Raw genomic sequence first — 22,680 nt, 5'->3', positions numbered from 1 at the left:
GAAATAAAAACCGAGCAAAAAATGGCCAAAATTGTCAAAATTTCATAATTTATGCATATTTCGAGTGGTTAACATTGCTACAGAAGCTGCCAAATAGAGGAAAAAAATGTAATAACACCCGGATGTACTAAATATGTCAAATTCAACAATTTAAATACTCAATAACAGCTTGGAATATTTGACAGATTTTGGGCCAAAAAGGACCCAACCATAAATTGTCCTTTTGTCCGTAACTTTTTCAATATCATCAACTGAAAAATCACAATGAAAAATCTGTAAAATAAATGATCAGGCGAAAGCACAATCAATATTTAACCAGTATATACAATTTCAGTAAAAACTTAATTTTAACTTTTGTCAAAATGTATGGAACATAAACACATATATCTACAGTAAAAATACGTATAAACGACATTACGGATTCATTGATTTTGTGGTACGGAACGGGAGTGGTACGGCACAACTATTATTCATCGCAGCAGACTACACATATGTGTACATGTGCATACACCCACACACGTGCAAGCACACAAGTGATACCCAAACAACCGGCGTAGTAATGCAGGGAAGTAGTGACAAAATAAGCGATGATGAGAAAATAAGGAATGCTGCTACATTCAAAGCCGAAGGCAATGCTTTCTACAAGGAAAAAGACTTTAGAAAGGCCATTGGAAAATACCACAGGGCCATTCTACAACTGAAAGCCGTCGGTAGTGAATCGAAATGTGCAGCTTTGATGCCAGTACCGATGACGAACGGTTCACCACAAGAATTGACTCCCGAAATGAACGAATTATTTATTTCGTTGAGAGTCGATTGTTACAATAATTTAGCAGGTAAAATGATGGTTAGATATAATATGTGGTATCTAGTGATTACGATGATACAGGGGGAATAACTCGTATTTAGATAAAGGCCCACAATCCAAGAAACGAGACATTCTTTATTTTACTAACAGATGATGGTAGCTTAGCAAGTCTAGAGAACTTTAGTAGCAGGTAGAACTATATATCACAACATTCTGCTCGTAATACAGAAAGTTCGGGTCTTTTTTTCATATGAATATATAATTTTAGGCTACTGAGAAAATATGAGGTATGTTAAACGTGATTACATTAGGCTTATAAAACTTTTGGTCGCTAGGCATAATATAGTTTGGCCTAATGTTTTTATGTAAAATTGGGTAACGGTAAAAAACAATAAATACAAATGCACCAGATATATTTTTTTCTGAAATAGACCACAGGATAATGCAAATGATTTTCCCCTTAAATTAGATCGCTAGGCCTATCATCATATTCACTAATGTACCAAAAGAAATTGACTTAATTTTGAGTTGCTCGATAACATATTACTGAAATATTGTACAATATTTAGATAACTCTTATTTCTTACAGCCTGTCTCCTACATCAGGAAAATACAAACTACAACAAAGTGTTAGAATATTGTGATCAAGTTCTGTCGGACCGACCGGCCAATAACAAAGCCAGGCATCGCAAGGGAGTCGCCCTGTATCACCTCAAAAAATATGACGAAGCTCACGCCATTCTCCAAAGTTTAGAGGTGACAGGTAAGCAGTTTTACACACAAACCAAAGTGATAAAATATTTATCTAAATGTGATATTTTAAGCAATAAACACTGCCCTCTGAAAGTTCTGTAACATGTTAAAATTTGCTGACAATTTAATCTCTGAGAAAACCCTCGAAAAACATTTAATGAGTTCGAGAAGATAAATAAGTTTATAAATTATATATATACTAATGCCTGTATCAGAAAGGTTTACGTATTTCTATACTTTGAGTTTATTTGCAAAACTGCACGTGTAATAGAACTTTTAGAGGGCAGTGTATTATAGATTCTATTGCTCAGAATCATATGGAGGTTTTCCCCTTGTTCCTTAGTTGTGCATTTAGGTGTTTTTTTATTTTGTTTGGATATAACATAGCATAAAGGGTAATCTTTTAGCATTTTGACAGTTGAAGTTGATACTGCTGTTTTATGAACTTGAAGGAATCTTTATCATAAATCTTTTGACAAGAATTGTCATCAATATTGTTCGCTGAATTGCAGATGCTGCAACAAAAAAGTACCTAGCTCTTTGCAAGAAGGCCCTTCGTGAGGAGGACAAACAGCTGAAGAAAACATACCAAGCCATGTTTAGTAGCAGTGAACAGCAATCAACAGAAGTCGATAAAACGTGACACAAAAATGACAGTGTATATATACAGTGTGTGGGGTACACACTGTGATATAATGAACAGAAAGAGGGGGTACATTTACCCATCTATTTACCTGCATAGATGACATATGTCTATCGGGAGTCTCCAAAATTACTTCATGTAAAAATAAACGACACATGTGAATTGTATAAAGGCGGTATATCTGAAGGATGAAAGCGAAAAATGCGAGTTGCATGATTATGTTAAAGATGTCTTAATAAAGTGAGTTCTATAAAAAGTTGTTTGTATTTCTATTAATGCGTATGATTTCTTGAACATTTTAAATCTTGCATAATGCAGATGCCGTGGTGGTATTTGCGCAGCCGATCCGTTGAATTCATCAGATAAGTTTATCCTTTGTCGAAGGTTTCATACTCTAGCTCGGAATACTCTCTAAAAGGGCAGTCCACATGCAATGGTGGTCAGTCAAAGTGCTCCAACGGTTGGCTTTCAGTTTCTTTCTTTTTTCTTCCTTCATACTCAGCTGGCAGCACTTTCAGCTCCTTGGACGACCCTCTGTACTGTTCGCCTCCTTTCCAGGTCTTTGGTACCAAACGTGCTGAAAAATCTCCATAGAGATTGTACAGGAAAGCCCATGTACCTAATCCCACCGCGAAATTCCAGGTCTGCCATCCCTGCTTCCGACACTCCACTAACATATTGGCTCATTGTTGTTATTGGTTTGTTTATTTTTTTTCTAATTCAATTATTTCTCTTTGTACCTTGTTGTGTTTCCAAGCACATGGTCCAACATTCCACTCTTGACTGGTACCAGTCTCCATCTAGGGTAGTCCGCCAAAGCTGCCTATATTAGTAGGCTTTTATTATTTTTTTTTTGCATAATAATATAGTATATATATATATTAGACAAAGACTAGACAAAAAGAAAGCCTAATAATATAGGCAGGTTTAGCGGACTACATCTGGGGAGATTGACTGAGGATAACTGGAATAACACTGTAGACTGATCACAGGCTTTTCAGTTGGGCTGGTTGATATATCCAAATGCCTTCCAAATCAACTGCCGTCCATCTACAGCTCATCTTGTCTATGCACCGTGAATTCCCAACCCTACAGCTTCTTTTGACTTCCTCCTGAGCTCTTATTTCACTCTATACCAGATATATTCTCTCCATGCTGTCTGCTGCTGTCTTCCATTGTTTTCTGTACGTTAAATTGTTCCATCAATATCTTCAGTGGCAGGAGAAGCCGTGTCTTTCTCACATTGGACTGAACTTCAAGCGATGTAAGTGGTAGTCGTAGCTTTGATGCACTGCTATACAATCCAACGCTGGAGGAAGAAGGAGGTGCCAACACTTCAAATGTCTGCTGATGGTCGTTCCTTAGCCTTCTACTTTTGTTACACCCGTATAGTACAGCTTCATTGACCATGTCAGCCGAGGAAGAAGGTCGTGTTGGACTACTTAGGTATTGGATTCCCGAGTAACCCGGAGTTGTTGATATTTCTTATTTCTCCACTGTTTTCTGTTCCAACCGTTGGAGAGGCTGTCGTCAAACCGAGCCATTTGTTTGGGTAACGACTGCTGACAGGACAGTCTCTTTTTGGATTTCGAGCTGGATGTTTAAAGCGAATTCTTGTCAATGTCGTTGTTTCATCCATTGCAGTTAGTACCCAACGAGCCTGGAAATGGTTTGGTAGAACGTTTAGATATATATGGGAAATACGAACTATATTTCAATGGAAATTGTGTATTTCAATGGAAATATAGGTAATAAAAATTACCAAATGGGGTATAAAGTTGACATGAAACCCAATCTAACAAGTATTGGAGCCTTACGTAGAGCACAGTGGGGCGGAATTAGAAATCTAATTTTAATTAAATTGACATGACGCCAATCCTGTTGAAAGATGAATATTCATGATGCCCTAACGCCATTCTATTCATCTTCCACCACGATTGGCTTCATATCAACTGTATACCCCATTTGGTAACAGTTTATTAGTTGAAAATATTCCCCCTTATAAGTAAGTGTCCATCTGAAGGTCTGAAACTCGCTGTAAAACTTTAACTATTACCATACCATTTAATTATGATGAAGCATTTTTGACAATAAATGCACGCCATTCTATTAAAATCGTAAGAACTTATAGTTTATCTGTAATTGATTTTCGTGTACAGCAACATTCGACAAAAGAATCCATTACACTACAATACACATACTAACAATACAGTGTATATTGCATGTATATTACTCTGTTCATACCATATTACTTAACTCAGTCTATTGCATTAGTGCATTTATAATGAAGTTTGGTTAAAGATATACACATGTACAATATACAGTTATATGTCATTTGTAATGAATAAGTATGCGCTGCATGTTATCATTCCTTTATACATAGTCAGCAGTTTCTAAACATAAACCGAGATTTTATATTCATATATTAATGATAAACTGTGTCCTTGAATGAAAAATATCAGAAATATATTAGATATACGTGTTTTTCTTCAACTAGTAATACTTTCAAATTAAAATGATTTTATATATCTTAACATAATTTGGTTCATTCTATAGATTCGCAGTGTTTGATAATCAATTGCAATTGATGTACAGTATTGGTTTATATATATATATATAAAATAAAAGTCAACGGCTTTCCTCTTGTACATTCACCATTTCATGATGGCTCTTCAGGAGTTCAGAAGAGCCATCATGAAATGGTGAATGTACAAGAGGAAAGTCGTTGACTTTTATTTTTTATATATTCAACTCTACATGGACACGTACTTTTTTCTTGGTATATATATATATATATATACATGTAGCTAGAAGTATGACACCACTTAGCTAGTCAACAAATCCATTAATGACACTATTTAAGATAAGTACTTCGCTATTAAGATGGCACAAGATTGAACATTCTGAAAGAAAATTTCAACATTGTAACGGTTGACACCCAGCAAATTGATTATGGATTTCATTATTTAAATGAATGTAAGATCGTTGTATATTGATAAACATTTCGACCTAGTGATATGAAGTTAGTGAACTTTGTACAATGACAGTCATATACGCATAGATAAATATTACGACCGAATGTTATGAAGCGAACTTTATATATACGTACGTTATACAGTCAGCTGTGTTGGTTTTACACTATTAAAGGCATGTTTGACATTTAAAGCTGCCATTTATCAAAATAATTACATTGTGTACCTAATTATACTTCATCACTGTCCATGATAACTCTATAGTCTTTACCCAAATGTTAAAGTTGTTATATTGTTTGAAATTTTCACATGTAACATTGTATTTCATTCAGGCGATTTATGTAATTGTTTCATAGATTTGTCATATTTCTTTCATCTTGTCCTTGAAATATATCCAGAAGAGTTGACCTCACTAGTAAGAACCCATGTTCTTATATAGTAAGAACATGGGTTGTTACCAACTCACGTGGCAGCCTATTTTCCAGTCAATGATGTACAATGTAGCAAAACAATTAACTGTTAAACGAGAACTAAAGATTGTAAACTATATATGTATGTGAAGCTGGAAAACCGGCTTGGCCATGTGAAAAGAAATTACAAGTAGACAAATTAATAAGTGGTTTCAAATACATTTGATTTTACATGAACGTCAACAAAACGTATCAAAGTAACGCACTGTATTAAACAGATGGCATGGATCGTTTAGCTTCACAAATGTCTGTAGAGTACAACATTCAACAAATCAACAAATATCTTCATAAATATCAAAATATGCAGAAAGTTTGACTATGTTTCCTTTACATACTAAGGATGGGTCCATGTTCGTCGTATCATTTGTATATTCCCTCTCTTTAACTTCTGGGTCCACAATCCGGTGTAAAAATCTGCTTCATAAAATCCATGATTACACAATTCAGTATTGTCTTTTCCTAAACTACCCGCCAGTATTCAAAATCTATTCTTCGTCTCTGCTAAATAATACATTTGAAAGTCATTTTTTCTGCAAAATCAGAATCGTCAGGCATGTGACATGCTGTGAGGAGTACACGTGGGTAACTACATTTTGAAGTTGCCCACGTTTTGTTTATCTGTATGAGGATTGAAAGAAATCTAAACCAAATGACCAATCAACTTAAAGATGCTCCACCGCTGACAAAGGTATTTTTTTCAATATAAAAAACAGGAGCAGACGATTTGGTATTTTTCTTCAATTACAAAAGTTACTAACTTTACACCATTACCACCATTGAAATGTTTGAGCTTCTAATTTTGTTTTAAGTTAAAAATATCAAAAATAATTAATTGCATCCCAAAAAAAATCCGTGGCACTAAATCCTATATGGAATGAAGTACTGATTGTCCATGTACCCAATCTGATTAAAATACAGATCCTTATTATCACTACGTTTGACAAGAGGATATGAGAACATCCCATTAGGGGTCACGTCAAGATGACCTTTAGAAATGGCCAATCAAATTGGCACGGCCAGAATGTTGACTGGGGACGAAAGATTTTTAAAAAGCTGTCCAAATTATTTTCGTGTATGTAGTCATCTCGCTGGAGTGCAGAACAAAGCTAATTGCATATGTATACTGGGACGAAAAGACGATTTCAATTGATGTTGTAAGGTGTAGAAACTGCATGTGCTCTGAAGTACACGTGGTACAGAGGTCACCTGGACGTGACCCATTATGGGATACTGTCAGATCCTCTATTGAACGGAGTGGTTATAAGGATCTGTGTTTTAATTAGATTGCCCATGTACCAAAAGCAAATAAATTATTTCATATTATTTTTTGTGTGTTAATGCTAGACATATATATACATGATAAAACACCAATTATTGTTCAAATAATGAATATCATTTATGCTCTGTCGGCGGTGGAGCATCTTTAAAGAAGGCGTATCCTCACATCTCTCTATCCAAGATTGACAGTTGTAGTGTGTATCAGTTCCTACGCTTGGTTAATGTTCAAAATTGTTTGAAACCGAACATTGTTCTCGATGAAAGAAACATGTCACATCTATGATACAAGTAGGTTACACACATAGTTTACTCGTTCTTCAGGTATAAACCACTCGGCACTCCGTGCCTCGTGGGTTACTCGTAAACTATGGTGTAACCAATACATGAACGTTGCACACGTTCGCAATTACATTTTTGCAACATATTTGGCGATGCGCTGGAAAATAAATAGTATGATTTATTCATATTTAATGAAATGAACATGAAACATAAATATTTATCGCAGCAATCTTATCTGCTGTGCGTACTACGTATCTTTGAGTAGCTCATAAATTGGGGATTTTTCATAGCCTGATAAAAAGACATTAGATCCCGTGATTGCTTACGTATCTTATCAGCCTACATTTAATTGTCATTGATAACATATAAATCTGCATACCAGTCATAACTACTTGATAAACAAATACTCCATAATGAGATATACTTACATTTGGATAAGTGTAAAAGGTGACGGTCCTGTGCTATCATATGCAGCTAAATAATTCTGTAATGGTAAATCATTTTTATTCGGTATTTCCGTTTACTTTTGTTTCGTCCTGACACAATTGCATATTTCAGCTCACCTGGCCCAAAGGGCCGATCAGTTATGTCATGGCGCGGCGTCCATCGTCCGCCCGTCAACATTTCCTTTAAATCGCTTCTAGTTATAGAATCCTGCATGGAAAGTAACCAAATTTGGTCAAAACGTTCTTGGGGAAGGAGAACAGATTTTGTATAAATCTTGGCTCTGGCCTCCCTGGGCCAGGAGAGGTGGGGCCCAATAGGAGACTTTACATCGCTACATTGTATGTAACAAAATTCGACCAGAAACATCCTTGGAAGAAGGGAGATAGAGTTTGTATCAATCTTGGCTCTGGGGCTGGAGGGGTGGGGCCCAGCAGAAAATTAGTGAATCCAAGGACGTATATGATCCTTGGTGAATCTTGATCTCTTGGCATTTAGCAAACCATGTGAGCTGAACAGGCCCTCTGGGCCAATTGTTTCCTTCTTGTTTTGTATATGGGATCTTGTGACAGACGGTGTGTAAGGTGGTGAACAACCTGGTCTAGTTCTGCCCCAGTCATCGTGACCCGAAGGCCCGGCTCGTTATCAGCCGCGTTACGGTTACACCCCGTGGGACTACAGACGGCTTATATGTATACATATACTACTAGCATTGGTATTTAGTCTATTTATAACTCTCGCTGACCTACATGTACCAGTAGTGACTAGAGCGTTCCCTTCCGAAGGTATGTAAACATTCATTTATTGAACAACATGTGTTTTTCTATTATTGCTTTTAGCTTTTGGTTGCATTCATGATATGAATACAAACGCTACATGAAATTAATATTTTGTAGTCTATTAAATGCACGGAGGTATAAAATAACGATTATCGATTCAACACCTGTAGTACCGTATCGTTATAGGACAGTTCAAAGTCCCTCTGTAACCCGACAACAAACGTCAGAATTGGTAGGTATAAAATGTACACGTATCTATGGGCTATAAATACGTATTCCAATCACATAAACCAAATTATAAACTGCAATTGTATACAAGCTCCAGATGTGTCCTATCATGATCATTCCACAGGCACGTACAGATATATATATGGTGTATGTTTACATTGTGTTATGGCACATAAAACTTATCATGTATATTATAGTACTGTTCCAAACAAGCGTATATGTTTATGATAAGTGTGTGAAACGAAAGTTCTCTAGATTGACTATATGTACGTATATACATACTGTACATGCATATGTTAGATATTACCTTTGGAAACTTATATGAAATTAAGTTGTGAAATTTCACGGACCGGTGGACTTGACCGATGAATGCATCAGTTAGTCCATTGTGTGATTATCACGCTAGATAGGTTTTAAGAAAGGACTCTATGCAATACAAGTATAGTATACACGTATAATGCATAGTAAAGTGTGTGAGAGTCACACCGTACAATTGTAGCTCTAGATCTTAGAGCTAAATTTATACGATGGCATATGCATATAGCTGTCTGCCACATATGTGTTAAAATAAATGGGGATCAGCATTTGCTCTTTGGCAGTTGAGTCGTTGTTACGTAATATAAATGCATTCACCCTTTTTGAACTCGTAAAATTACGGCCGACTTATTTAAGGAGCTAATGTTGTCACCCTAGGCACACAGTGGTCCGAGATAACTGTTTGATATTAATTTGGGCTCACCAGAGTGTCCTTAGACAGTTTTTATCTTATGGTTCTAAATTTTAAGAAATCAGTAAATTTTGTAAATAATTTATATTATTTTTAAATAATTTGGATTTTATTCATATTTGACCGTCTTTTGAATTAAACTTTTTTAGTAGGAAAACAAACGTTAGTTTTTGCCATATTGCTTAAGCTTTAGGCTAAAGGCCATCGGCCATAAACGTTACTTTATGCTAATGTCGAGGTATTTTTAAGATGTTCTTCATGTTTCATTTCAGACTGTTAATCAAATATCTTGAACATGTCAGCAAGTAACCACAGCATCATTTCGCGAGGACTACGGTCGTTACTTGTGCAAACCTCAAGAAATCCTTCCAAAAACACCAAATGCAGACAGCTATCCCAGCTCCGACAGACATCAGTGCCTTCATTCCGCGATGTTAGACATACACAAGTCTCCAAACTTCTGTCCACACGATCTGCTGTGACTGTCACTGTAAACAAGAGATCATTCAGCACCACCAACTCATCCAAGATGGTGTTCAAAAGCCCATTGGCTGATCTGGATATGCCACAAGTCTCCCTCGGCGAGCATTTGTTGCCAAAGTTTGATACCTTCGGGGACAGCATAGCGCTGGTTGGTACCGCTTTTCTTTACTTTCTCTTCCAAAATATTCACACGTGCGTATATTCAGATTAGTATACTAAATGTCTTCTGCTAACCAGTTGATATCAATACTTCAAAATACAGTAACATAAAATTGGTCGGGACTTATCGCGAAAATTGGGCGATATTTTTAAACTCTTAGTTCAGCTCAACTAACTGAATCTATAGGTATTAAACTCGTCTCACAAGTCTCACAATATAAGTCAACATGATTATATATATTGACATATATTGTCAGACGAGTTTAATACCTAGGACTGAATCTTAGCTTGTGTCATTCATGTATATACGCATGAAATCACTAAAGATCACTCCAACTTAGACTACATCGTATACCAAGATCATGGTAGAAGGGGATTAAACTATCGGCACTTAATCAAATTTCATGGAAAATTTCGAGGAAGTGCAAACTTGATCCTTATTTCACGTCAGTCCTTTTAGATTTCTAGCCATCTTTTCTTATCTAATTTCACTTTAGAAATCTGAAGTATAACGAAGACAATGTTTTTTTTTATATATATTTATTGTATAATTGATGTGGTAAGTGGCGAATGCCGATTTTATATGGAACATATATGTAACGTATACTATTTAACATTTAACTTCACCTACATTATGTACTTTACTAAAAACAGTAAAATTTGATAGTCCTTAATTCCAAAATCAATATTATTGTGTCTTTTTGGCTACTTAATTGACCATCCTTAGGCACAGTGAAACACAATATCAGCAATGCATTTAGATTCCATCTTGATTTCTATTGCAACTATTCCAAAACAATCCTTTATTCTAGATTGATTATGCCAACGGAAAAACATACACCTATCCTCAATTGAAGGAAGCGATTATCCGAACGGCTAGTGCCCTCAACAGACTTGGCTATAAGAAAGGCGATATCATGGCCATGCATTCCGTCAACAACTCAGAGTATTGTATCCTACTACTGGCGTGTGCAGCCTCAGGAATTATACTGACAACTGCCAACCCCGCATATACACCCGGTAGGTTTCCTTATACCGTATTGCCGGTTATTTTCGCGGACCAAAATGTTCATGATTTGATGTAAAACTAAACGAGAAAATTATATGTTCATGATTTTATATTTTCGCAATATGGATTTCAAACGTAGATTTCATTCAACCATTTATATGATTTCATCAGAATGGAGTTCAAAAATTGGTCTGATGTGAAATTTGTTATTTATTTAATTCCCAACGAAACTCAAAATACTATAAGCCTTCTGGTTCTCAATTTCAGGATAGCCTTTCAAGATTTTAAATTGATGTACATGTATTTGTGTAATGCACGCATAAATTGTCGCCTATCGTCTTTTATAACAGCTTGAGTATTTCTAAACGCTGGAATCATAAAAACATGCAGAAATGAAATAACACATCTTTCACCCACAATCTATTGAATATTTATACAATCTTTCTTTAAAGCGTTGTAATATTTATACTTTAATTTAACAGTAAAATATATAATTCATTGTTTTTTCTTCATTAAAATGAGTACTCCGTTATTCATTCTATATAACATATATTGTTCGATTACCATACAGCGGAGCTTGCCCGCCATTTGACTCACTCCGGAGCCACGAGTTTGGTTGTAGCCGATTTTCTGTTACCAGTTGCCAAGACGGCACTGAGCAGTGATCCGGCACTGGAACAAACAATCAAGGTATTGGTTCCTTTGTAAATAAACAGAAAAAAATATTGAATGCATCTCATGTTGATAAACTGTTATGTCTAAATACTGTTACTTAACGACTCCACATTCCAAATTTTCGGCCCTTGGATTCTAGTCAAGGCAATACAAGGACGCAGGTATTTTGAGAGACTTCAAATATGTTAAAATTACCGTCCTGCTTTCAAGTATCCTTGAAGTGGTAAATTTGTGTTGACATTTCACGTACTAACTGTATCCAAAGCACCGTTTAGCTAAGTATTTTCTTTTTTAGCTTTCTATAGCAGCTTTCACATGTGACGTCACCACCACCATTGCCACGTCTGCCATAACGAAACACGGTTGTTGCAATTACTGTTCTTTGATGTTAACACTGTTTTAAAAATGGCAACTGGACAAAACAAACTTTAACGTTGAGAACTGGTTTAATATGCCGTTATGCATTATGCTTTCATAATGCTATTAATGCCAATTGAAATGTTCTTCAATATTTTATTGTATTAATTATAACGTTTGGTGTTTAAATTGATGTTACAACTACAACGATACAAACATGTCTATCCTTGCTACTTTTGTCATGATAACTTCATATCCAATGTAGATATCAACCATATACAATATAGAGAAAGGCTCCAGCCCTAACCGGCTCCAGGGATGGCGCTATGGTCCGAAAGGCGACTTAATTTGGGATATTATCGTTTCTCTTCTTAACCGACTAACATCCTCTTGGAACCACATCACTTCTGGCCTTGGGATGAGCTTTCGCTCCTGGCTCCTGAGCCAACATTTGAATACAATTAAATAACTTAATCTAAAACATACGAACTAATAGTAAAAACATGATAGATGTAATTTTCGAATATTAAACAAAGTTATTTGGTATTTCTAGGAGGTGATAGTGATAGGGGAGGCTGAAGGTTGTCGGCCATTTTCCACGCTTCTGGAGGACGACGGAAAATCTTTCCCTGAGAACCTCAACATCGACCCCATGAATGACGTTGTCGTCGTACCGTACTCCAGCGGAACGACAGGGCTTCCAAAGGGAGTACAGCTAACTCACTACAACTTGGTGGCTAACCTTCAACAGTTTAGGTAAAGCACAATAAAAATGCAATGACGCTTGAAAACAACTTTATCTGGCTACATTCCTCGTGTTCGCCTTCTCGATGCACCAGTATCACTGTCGTCATACTCACCTGGGTATAACGACAGTGATAATAACCCCTAAAGTATCGATGATAACATATGATATGCCTGAGGATTTGGTGTACTATGAAAGTACAACAGGAATAAGTTACTTCTCTTTTAATATTTGCATAATTTGTCGATGTCTTCATCGACCATTAGATTAGCAACTATCGTTATACACGTACATCTGTGTCTATTCATGACAATATGATCATTTTGACAATACAATATCATGTATTTGGAACGGCTTTTGAATAAAAAATATTGAAATCTATGCCAATATAACATCTCCGGAGGAAGTATTTTTTCCAACAGATCTATAATTGACTCGTATCCTTATATTTTATTGGGTCGATGATTAGAGGGATCTTACCATTCTATCATTGTTTTGCTATGATTGACTTTTAGCCTTGTATTTTAATAGACCGGTGATTAAAGTGACCCCAGAAGACACCAGTTTAGGAATCTTACCATTCTATCATTGCTATGGTATGATTCCAGTCATGATGGGGGTGTTTCAAGACGGAGGTAAATTAGTGACACTACCGAAATTCGACCCTGTCATGTTTCTCACAGCCATGGCTGAACACAAGGTAAAGCATCTGAACTTTGAGCTTTGGCTGAATTCCGCATCAAAGGAAGCTAGTATTAGCTTGTAATGATGCCGTTTGATTGTCTTGACTGGTTGTAGATGCGGTTGTACCTTAGTGGATAACGTCTCTACTTATTATTACTTCTTCCGGCGTGATCTAGGCCTGGTTGTTCGAATATAACTAGCTTCATCACTCGATTAGTGGAATCTGCATTTCTTACTTGCTGCAAAACGTGTTGTTACATCACTAGAATCAGAATGGAGTTCTAAGAAAAACCTAAAATTTTGTTACGTTATATCAAGAAATTATTTTATCGTGATTTGAATATTGTTTTTTAACTGCGCATTACCACATGTTGAACAAATGGGCTTCGACTGCTATATAACAGAAATGTCAATTTTCAGTTTGGGTTGTATAGTGAATGTTCTTTAGTCGTTTAGGCAATATCAAGATTATCGCTACTTAAAGCTGACATTGCAAGTCGAGATAAAGACTAAAAAATAATGAGGTACATGTATCAGATTTAAAGAATCGCTCAAGAGATCTGTCGTATCCAAGGACATGTCAGAATGGAAAAAAAATTATGAGGTACATGTATCAGATTTAAAGAATCGCTCAAGAGATCTGTCGTATCCAAGGATATGTCAGAATGAAAAAAAATAATGAGGTACATGTATCAGATTTAAAGTATCGCTTAAGATATCTGTCGTATCCAAGGACATACAGAATGAAAAAAAAAATAATGAGATACATGTATCAGATTTAAAGTATCGCTTTAAGAGATCTGTCGTATCCAAGGAATGTCAGAATGAAAAAAATAATGAGGTACATGTATCAGATTTAAAGTATCGCTTAAGAGATACTGTCGTATCCAAGGATATGTCAGAATGAAAAAATATATGAGGTACATGTATGATTCGTAGAATCTTCGTATATGTCAGGAAACTAATGCTTTCGACGTATGTCGACCAGGATATGTCAGACATGTTTGTCTCTGTCTTCCTGGAAACCTACGCTTACCGACATGAAATCGCTTTTCATTTTAATTATCCTATCTACAATGTAGTCGGTTATTTTTGCGGACTTTTTTTCGCGGTTGTTATAAAAAAAAGAAGACTAATATGATTATATACATTTGTATTTCATTTATATATATTTCCCTGATGATATGCAATGCCTCGCGAAATCGCGAAACTATACTTCCACAAAAAAAAAAAAAAAAAAAAAAAAAAAAAAAAAAAAAAAAAACAACGGTTATCCAACTTAAATTGCCATTCAGTATAGTTATCAATTTTATGATTTGATAACCGTAGAATTCTTGTATCGGGTTAAAGAAGATTATCGATTTAAATTGTCGATCTTCATGTGTTCATAACTGCATGTTTGTGTTACGTAGGTAACCATGGCCCATATTGTTCCACCGATCGTCGTTTTTATGGCCAAGCATCCAGCCGTGTCCCAGTTCGATCTCTCTGCTATGAACAGAAGTGTTGTCGGAGCAGCTCCTCTCGGCGAAGCTATCACTGAGGCTTTCACAAAAAGATTAAATGTCCCTATTACACAAGGTAAACACAATGTTGTCAACCTTTTACCCCGCTCTGTCATTGACTGATTTTTCTTTGGACGTCTACGTCGGGTTAAAACACCGCAGGGTAGACTAGATTATTATTGTGATATGAAAAGGCTTCTGTCTTGCTTACGTCATTCGTCTACACCCAATATGTAGGTCAATAACCTGTATTTTGTTATCTTTCTGTTGTCTTTCAAGGTCAGTCGCCTATATCTAGGTCGCATTCCGTAAAGTAACTCGATAGCGAATAAAAAAAGGCTGATGATAAAACCGGGTTTTTTTTGTCGTGTCATTTAGTCCATAAAAATAATTCAAATTCGTTTATCTCAGGTTTTTTTAATCTAGCGATAACACATTACGTAGCGTTATGGGAGAAAAAGAGAAGGAAGTAATTAATACGAACTTAGATTTTAATGCAGCAATTTAAAAATCGTATTATTTCGGTGTCATGAAAGACATGCGATCTACTATGACGGATATATATTAAGCACTTTTAATCAGGGTTAATTATATGTTTGATACAGTTATTTTCCGTAAAGTTATATGTTAATTATTAGTTTCAATTTATTGGTGAAAATTATATAAAAAATGTGTGTTATATTTGTTTCAGTCTTCTTTGTTATGCGCAATTAATTTGCATTACATAATGATACATTGTATACAGTTACATTTATTTGGCGTCATGTGATATGTAAGTTGGTGTTAAAATAAAATTGTGTGATTTTCGTCTTATTAATGTACAGCTATTAATGCTGTTATGAATTTTGCAGTTTGTCCAAATTATCGGCGAAAAAGCTTTAAAGCAAACAAAAAATGATTGGAAATATTAAAGAATTGTTACCTTGAAATTGTCACCATTTCTCATCAGTCTAAATCACACTGAATAGGACTCTTGTGTTATTAATATACATGTAGAGCGAAAAGAACAACCGTTGCTAACAGTATGAACTTTGACTTTGTGGATAGACATATACCTCATCGCCATCATCATTGAATCTAGAAGTGATATGGAGAATGTCTTGTATGCCTCTAAAAAAGTGTTGTTTTTTTTGTTCTTCTTATGTTTGTCACATTTTGTACTTCTTTTATTGATTGTTTTGTTTCTTTGTTTAATTGTTATTTGGTTATTTTCACCCAGGCTATGGATTGACCGAGACCAGTCCTGTACTGTGTGTTGATAATCTCCCTCCTAGTCCAGGTACTACTGGCCGACTGGTGCCCAACACGATAGCCAAGGTAAGTTATTCCAGTACGCACTCAATTCAGGTATTCAAAATATCACAGTACTCTTCAAGAATCAGGAAGCTTGTGTCATTTTATTTTACATTATAAATACGTATTTCGGATAGTAGGTTTAGGAGCAGTGATGATATGTAAAATATATGATTTATGATGTTGAAAATATTGTCTGAGTAGAATAATTTGCCGTGTGGAAATTTTCTTTAGTTCTCATTTTCGGACTCATCGTGAATATATCTTCTAATTTTGATATGCGTAAATTATAAGATAAAAGAAGGATGGTGGGAAAATTATCACACGACGATCGCGAGCCAATCGCGACATCTCGGAGTACATGAAATTTCCGGCAATCTACGGAAATTGCCGCACATTGCCGGAAATTTTCCGAGGTAATCCGATTGGGTCGCGATTATGTAGTTTGAATGTTGATTCTCAGTTCTCACTTCATACTACAACGTCAACGTATTACAACAGTCCCTGAATATATTAAAAATAGCTTGTCACTAAACATATTATGATTGGATCATCCTCGATACTCCAGGGGTTCCGATCACTTACGATCTCTACACCCCTGGACTATTTCATAGTGACATTGAAGGCAGCTCAGCGGAAAACATTTGACCAATCACAGGCTAGCAAAGATTTCCTTTGAAGACTTCAGAGAGAGCGATGCCTTACATCAAAGCCACATAGTCAACCGCAGTGTACCGTTATATGGCTCTTTTGATGTACATAAAATAACTAAATTACCTGTTCTATTCTGTTGCCTCCAGTTTTACTATGAGATAATCCAGGGGTGTAGAGATCGTAAGTGATCGGAACCACTGGAATATCGAGGATGTGACTGGATATGCTTCTTTTTTGTTTAGGTACCACAAATAAAATTCATGAATTGACGTTTTTAGTGTTTGATCTATCGTAGGTTATCAATCCAGCGACAGGCGATGCATTAGGAATTGGGGAAACTGGCGAGTTGATATTCAAGGGACCACAGGTGATGAAAGGTTACCTGAATAACCAGCAGGCTACAGACGATATGATAAAGGAAGGCTGGCTTTACTCGGGTAATAACCAGCGTCAATCAGAGTCGTATTAGTACACTCAATGGACATGTCCGTCTACAGAGACCAATAGGTTACCAGTCCTCATTTTGATGGTAGACCTTTATTACCGTTCATGATATTGCACACTTCACTCCAAACCTCTTGTTCTCACGTGTACTATAAAGTTGTTCATAGGATTTATTTCTTTTTGGTCCCAGTTACGTTGGAGATTGTGGAGTCTATTACTTCGTGCAGTTTACCAGAATACATTTGTGATAAGGTGTGGTCTTACATCAAATTAGCTAAAGAGTGTCGTGGTATTGAAAACTATTTGAAAACTCATCTCGGGCGTCTTGTCTGCGACCTTTGAACCTGTTGTTTGTTGTTGTTTACAGGTGATGTAGGACACGTGCGGGAGGACGGGTGTTTTGTTATCACAGACCGACTGAAGGAACTCATCAAATACAAGGGATTCCAAGTAAAGATATTAAACTTTTATTCATTATACAAAACTATATTTTACTCTTTTTTACCTTTTTATGATTAATTTTCAATATAAAAGCCACAAGATACATGTGTTGATGAGTAAAACTTTATTGTATCAGTAGTATATTTTTTTCATCGGAGTAAGAAAAATGGAGTAAGTAAAAATGTTTGAAAAGCTCAAAATGCCTTATCACTCCTTAGTTGTTGTATCAAGGACGACGAATTCAACATGTTGATACGGTTACGCTATTAGATAGCGATACGGCTAGTCATAGGTTCGCAGTTATGTGTACATAATCCAATTTTGAGGTTTTCTTCTCTATCTAGAATCATTTGCATTCTTTATTCATTTTAAGGCTTAATCAGTTCCTCGTTGTCTGGGTCAAGGACGATATATTCAAAATGTTGATATATCTGGTTACGCTATTTGATAGCGATACAACTAGTCGCAGGTTTGCATTTGTTTGTAAATTACAAACATACTTCTGTAAATAGAATCAGTTGTATTCTTTATCCGACTTATCAATTTATGTCTGGGGTGGTTTTATCAGGTTCCGCCAGCAGAACTGGAGGATTTACTACTCAAACATCCGGGTATTCAGGACGCGGCTGTGATTGGTGTCCCGGATGAGGATGCAGGGGAGCTGCCCCGAGCTTACGTTGTTCCCAAACCAGACCAGACACTGACGGAAAAGGACGTCAGCACGTTTGTTGAAGGTAAGGTGGAGAATATCTCACTACATGTATATGTTTTAGCTGAACGAATGTGGCATGAAAAGGGCTTGACAAAAATCTTTGAAATGGAATATCATTGCGTTGACACGAGATGTTATTTGATTTCCCTTTTAATGGCTTTTATCATTTTTGCCGAACTCAATCATAGTATTCCATTTCTATCCAATGATATTTTATTCCCATTCATCACTTTGTCACATTACAAAGATATTTCTTTCTCGTATCAACCTCATCATTTCGTCCAAAGCAGTCTGATCATCACAAGAAACCAAGGCACTTAAAACTTCATCTTTGTATACAAGGTATTATTATAACCCAAAGAGGATAAACAAATCTCTATCAACATCAGCTCATTTAAGAAAACTGAACAGTCTATCAAATTTCTTTCTTATATATTTCACATAATTTATTGATTCCTTAGACCAAACTCCTGGTGATAATTCTTTCATCTGCTGTTATTTCTATACACAGAAAATGTTTCCAGCTACAAGAAACTCCGAGGCGGAGTTGAGTTTATGAAGGAAATCCCAAAGTCTCCATCCGGCAAAATCCTCAGGCGGCTTCTCCGAGACGAATTCGGTTCAAAAGTGTGATAGCTGTCATCTTCCTTCAGTGTTTTTATATATAACATGTTTTACTGCATATAAATATATTACAAACTTTCCATTATAGAACCACAACGAATATGCAACTTTTAAGAATGTTTTAAGCTTTATGATATTGATGTTTTTATTTACAAACTTTCAGCGCTTAGTTTCGCTATCTAATATCTAACATTATTGTGATAAAACGGCTGTTATTTCCTGTAACATATGTTGTAACCAAAAAATAATGTAACTTTTAACCTTGCTTCATGTACATAAGTTCATCGATATTTTAGTGTTTGGATTAATACTTTATATGATGTTTGACATTTTAATAGAACATTGATTGTTTGAAATGAGTCGAAAGCCCTATATGCAATTGTAACAAGATTGCTTATTTAACTAAACACTTATGTTGTTGTTATAACTTCTGTAAATTTTAAGAAAAGGTTGTTAATATGTTGTTATTATAACTTCTGTGAATTTTAAGAAAAAGTTGTTTATGTAATACACGTGTATTCCTCCTGAATAATATTGATGCTGTCGTAGAATTTATTAATACATGTAATGCAAACACCGTGCCATTATTAACAAACTCAATAAATGTAATTGACAATGTTTACTTAATAATTGTTTTAAATGTTTTTAAATTGTTTATTTTTTTAATTGTCGATATTTTTAAATCATGAATTGTTAATTCAAAAGCTTTTACTTTAACACCGTGTGGCATTATTTAATTAAAAGGACAATCAAAATATTTTGTATACCGATACATAATTATTTTTCAATGCCACCAACCTTATCATCATTACACGATGGCCTATTATTCGGTATGTGATTTAACACTTTTCCATCGGACTGTATGTATTATCCTGCATCTGATGAAATGCGGAACGGACACTATACTCAAGTGATTTAAATTACTGTTATTCTATTATGGACTGGTCCTTTCCAGAGGGAACTGTTCTCCTAAATAGTGTTGTCTGGCGAGACTCGAAGACGAGGGGACTATACTTCGCCAGACAACACTATAGGAGAACTATTCCCGAGGGAAAGGGCCATAATAGATTATAGTACGTCACATGACATTCATTATGACGTCATATATTTGGTCGCGTGCTCATTCCCGGGGGACGATACTTTGGTATAGTTCCCGTAGTCAGGTATAGTCTCCCGTAGTCAAGAAGGACAGGGAACTGTCGCAAAATAGATTATGGTTGTCATCCAATCGCATTCCTAGTAATTATCATGTGATGTATTGTATGAAATTAACATCAACACTATGTTTCTTGGTTTAGTTCTTTCCAATTACATGAATTTCGAGAATAGAAATATTCGTGGATAGTCACTTTAATAATAATAATATAATATTGTGACCTTTTTATTATATTTTTGAATTGTGATTGTATATCAGCCACGAAAACAATGACAATTTCTACACAAAGAAATGTATTCTTACGGCATATATATTTTTAAATTCATTTTTTGGAGAAATCAGAGAATCAGTGTTTGCAGGCGAATGTTGATGAAATCGAAATAGCGTTTGTTGTTTTGTTACAATAACGTCCTATTTTGAAAGATGTGGAGTTATGTACTTCATCAAGATTTACGTATGGATGGATGGACATGAAGCTTCACCTCAAACAAATAAATCATGAAATATTATGATCAATTAAAGAATCAATTGAAATGGATATCTTTGTTATCAATTACGTTTATATGAAATTACATTGCCCGTGGTAATGTCTTTTAAACGCCGACAATAAAGTTAGTTATCTAACACTTTAATCGAAGATGAATTACGAAGTGACATAGATTCATAAATATACCACTTGGTTGTTAAAGATGCTCCATCGCCAACAGAGCGTAAATGATATCAATCACTTGAACAATAAGTAGTGTTTAATCGTGTATATATATGTATAATTAACACAAAAAAATAATATAAAATAATTTATTTTGCCTTTTGTGCATGCGATATTGTGCTTTTGTGCATGCGATATGGTGCCACGGAATTTTTTCGAGATGCAATTAATTATATTCTTCAATTTTAACATGAAGTATAATTAGAAGCCCAAACTTTCCAATTGTGGTAATGGTGTAAAGAAACTAACATTTGTAACTGAAGAAAAATACAAAATCCTCTGCTCCTGTTTTTGTTGGTGAAAAAATACCATTTGTAAGCGGTGGAGCATCTTTAAGGAATCTTACATTGTGATGGCACATGAACTTGTTTTACCAATCTGATAACAAGACATTATTCCCACGCATAGAGGATCTGGCAATATCTGCTACTGCCAAATTTCTTGACAGGGACGAAAAAGTTTGCAGAACTGAAGTGAAGTACAGAGAGTTTAAAGGTCACCGGAACGTGACCCCGAATGGGATGTTGTTAGATCTTGTATGAAACACAGTGATGTTACATTAATATTTTGAGCATGTTTCTAGTGTAATAAGACCATCATGTGCGCACAAGATGTATTTAAACAAATTTTGAGATACTCTCATAGTAGAAACGTGATATTTTTAGCAGTTGTTATTTTCAGGCATGTAATTTATAGTTTTACGGTACGTAATGTACTATGTATATAAACAATTTTACCTAAAATGTCAATGCTCGTGTGGCAAAAATAGCAACTGTTATGGTGCTTCATTTTAACTCATTAAATCTAATATAACGTGTATTGCTGTTTAGCCACACAAGCATGGGCATTCCAAACATATGACAAACATTTCCTCAAACACATGAACATTAAACCTCTTTAAAAATCCATATATCTTTAGTTTTATGATAACATTATACAAAATCTAGCAATTTCATTTGATTTTTTTTCTTGAATTTTATCTAAGCGTTTTGAAGCTTTCCATTTTTGCTCACTGAACCTCGCAAAAACCTTCAAAGACTCTTATCATGAACTTCACCTGAAAAACATTTAATATAAATACTGTTATTGCTAAGATGTTTAAGACTTTGAATGTATGTGGTTGATTTCAGATTTTTTATTTTGATGATTTGAAGATGTATTTTATTTACATGATTTAGACACGAGTAGACGTACATTTAAGTGGTGTTTATAGACTTTGATTGAAAAAGAATGGTGAAAATATTTTTTATTAAAGAATAGATTCAAACGTGATTGCAAGTGAGTGATTTTAGACACGATTGCTTGTGTGCGAATGATTTTAACATTATCATATGTGGCTGGTTTTATACAAGATTGTATGTGGAGAATTTAGACAAAACAAACCAGGTGGTGATATAAAAAATAATTCTATATTTTGTTTTAACGATGTATAAAGATTTCATAGGTTACCGTTGCGTTGTGCTATGCATTAAACTAATGTATATGTAACAAATAAAGTTGACAAACAAGTTTGGTTGTTTGTTTGTTAATTAAAGTCGTATTAACAGCAAGGGTCATGTAAGGACGGCCTCCCATGTATGTGGTGTGTAGCGTGTATGTAATGCGAGGTTAGTGTTTTGGGAGACTGCGGTATATTCATGTTGTGTCTT

The 22,680-nt window shown here is 35.3% G+C and overlaps 2 protein-coding genes across 3 annotated transcripts; both read left to right on the top strand.

Annotated features, from left to right (window-relative positions):
* The first annotated feature begins 497 nt into the window (after nt 1–497).
* On the top strand, nt 498–2,463 carry LOC138317356 (tetratricopeptide repeat protein 9C-like). The gene is made up of 3 exons (XM_069258963.1): nt 498–836; nt 1,398–1,571; nt 2,074–2,463. The coding sequence occupies exons 1-3, from the start codon at nt 500–502 to the stop codon at nt 2,202–2,204; spliced, it is 642 nt and encodes a 213-aa protein (XP_069115064.1). The 5' UTR covers nt 498–499; the 3' UTR covers nt 2,205–2,463.
* A 5,225-nt stretch (nt 2,464–7,688) lies between these two features.
* On the top strand, nt 7,689–20,856 carry LOC138317355 (probable 4-coumarate--CoA ligase 1). 2 transcript variants are annotated; one of them, XM_069258961.1, is made up of 12 exons: nt 7,689–8,432; nt 9,654–10,012; nt 10,836–11,043; nt 11,604–11,722; nt 12,618–12,820; nt 13,341–13,509; nt 14,906–15,074; nt 16,218–16,315; nt 17,241–17,382; nt 17,757–17,839; nt 18,399–18,564; nt 19,054–20,856. In XM_069258961.1, exons 2-12 carry the CDS (start codon nt 9,677–9,679, stop codon nt 19,173–19,175), a joined length of 1,815 nt encoding a protein of 604 aa, XP_069115062.1. In that variant the 5' UTR covers nt 7,689–8,432; nt 9,654–9,676; the 3' UTR covers nt 19,176–20,856. The 2 variants fall into 2 exon arrangements, with proteins under 2 accessions (XP_069115062.1, XP_069115063.1); XM_069258962.1 differs by lacking the exon at nt 7,689–8,432 and adding an exon at nt 8,502–8,658.
* The last annotated feature ends 1,824 nt before the right edge of the window (nt 20,857–22,680 follow it).

Source organism: Argopecten irradians, chromosome 3, assembly GCF_041381155.1.
Source record: "Argopecten irradians isolate NY chromosome 3, Ai_NY, whole genome shotgun sequence".
In the NCBI taxonomy this organism is placed as follows: domain Eukaryota; kingdom Metazoa; phylum Mollusca; class Bivalvia; order Pectinida; family Pectinidae; genus Argopecten; species Argopecten irradians.
This window is presented reverse-complemented; position numbering and strand designations above follow the sequence as displayed.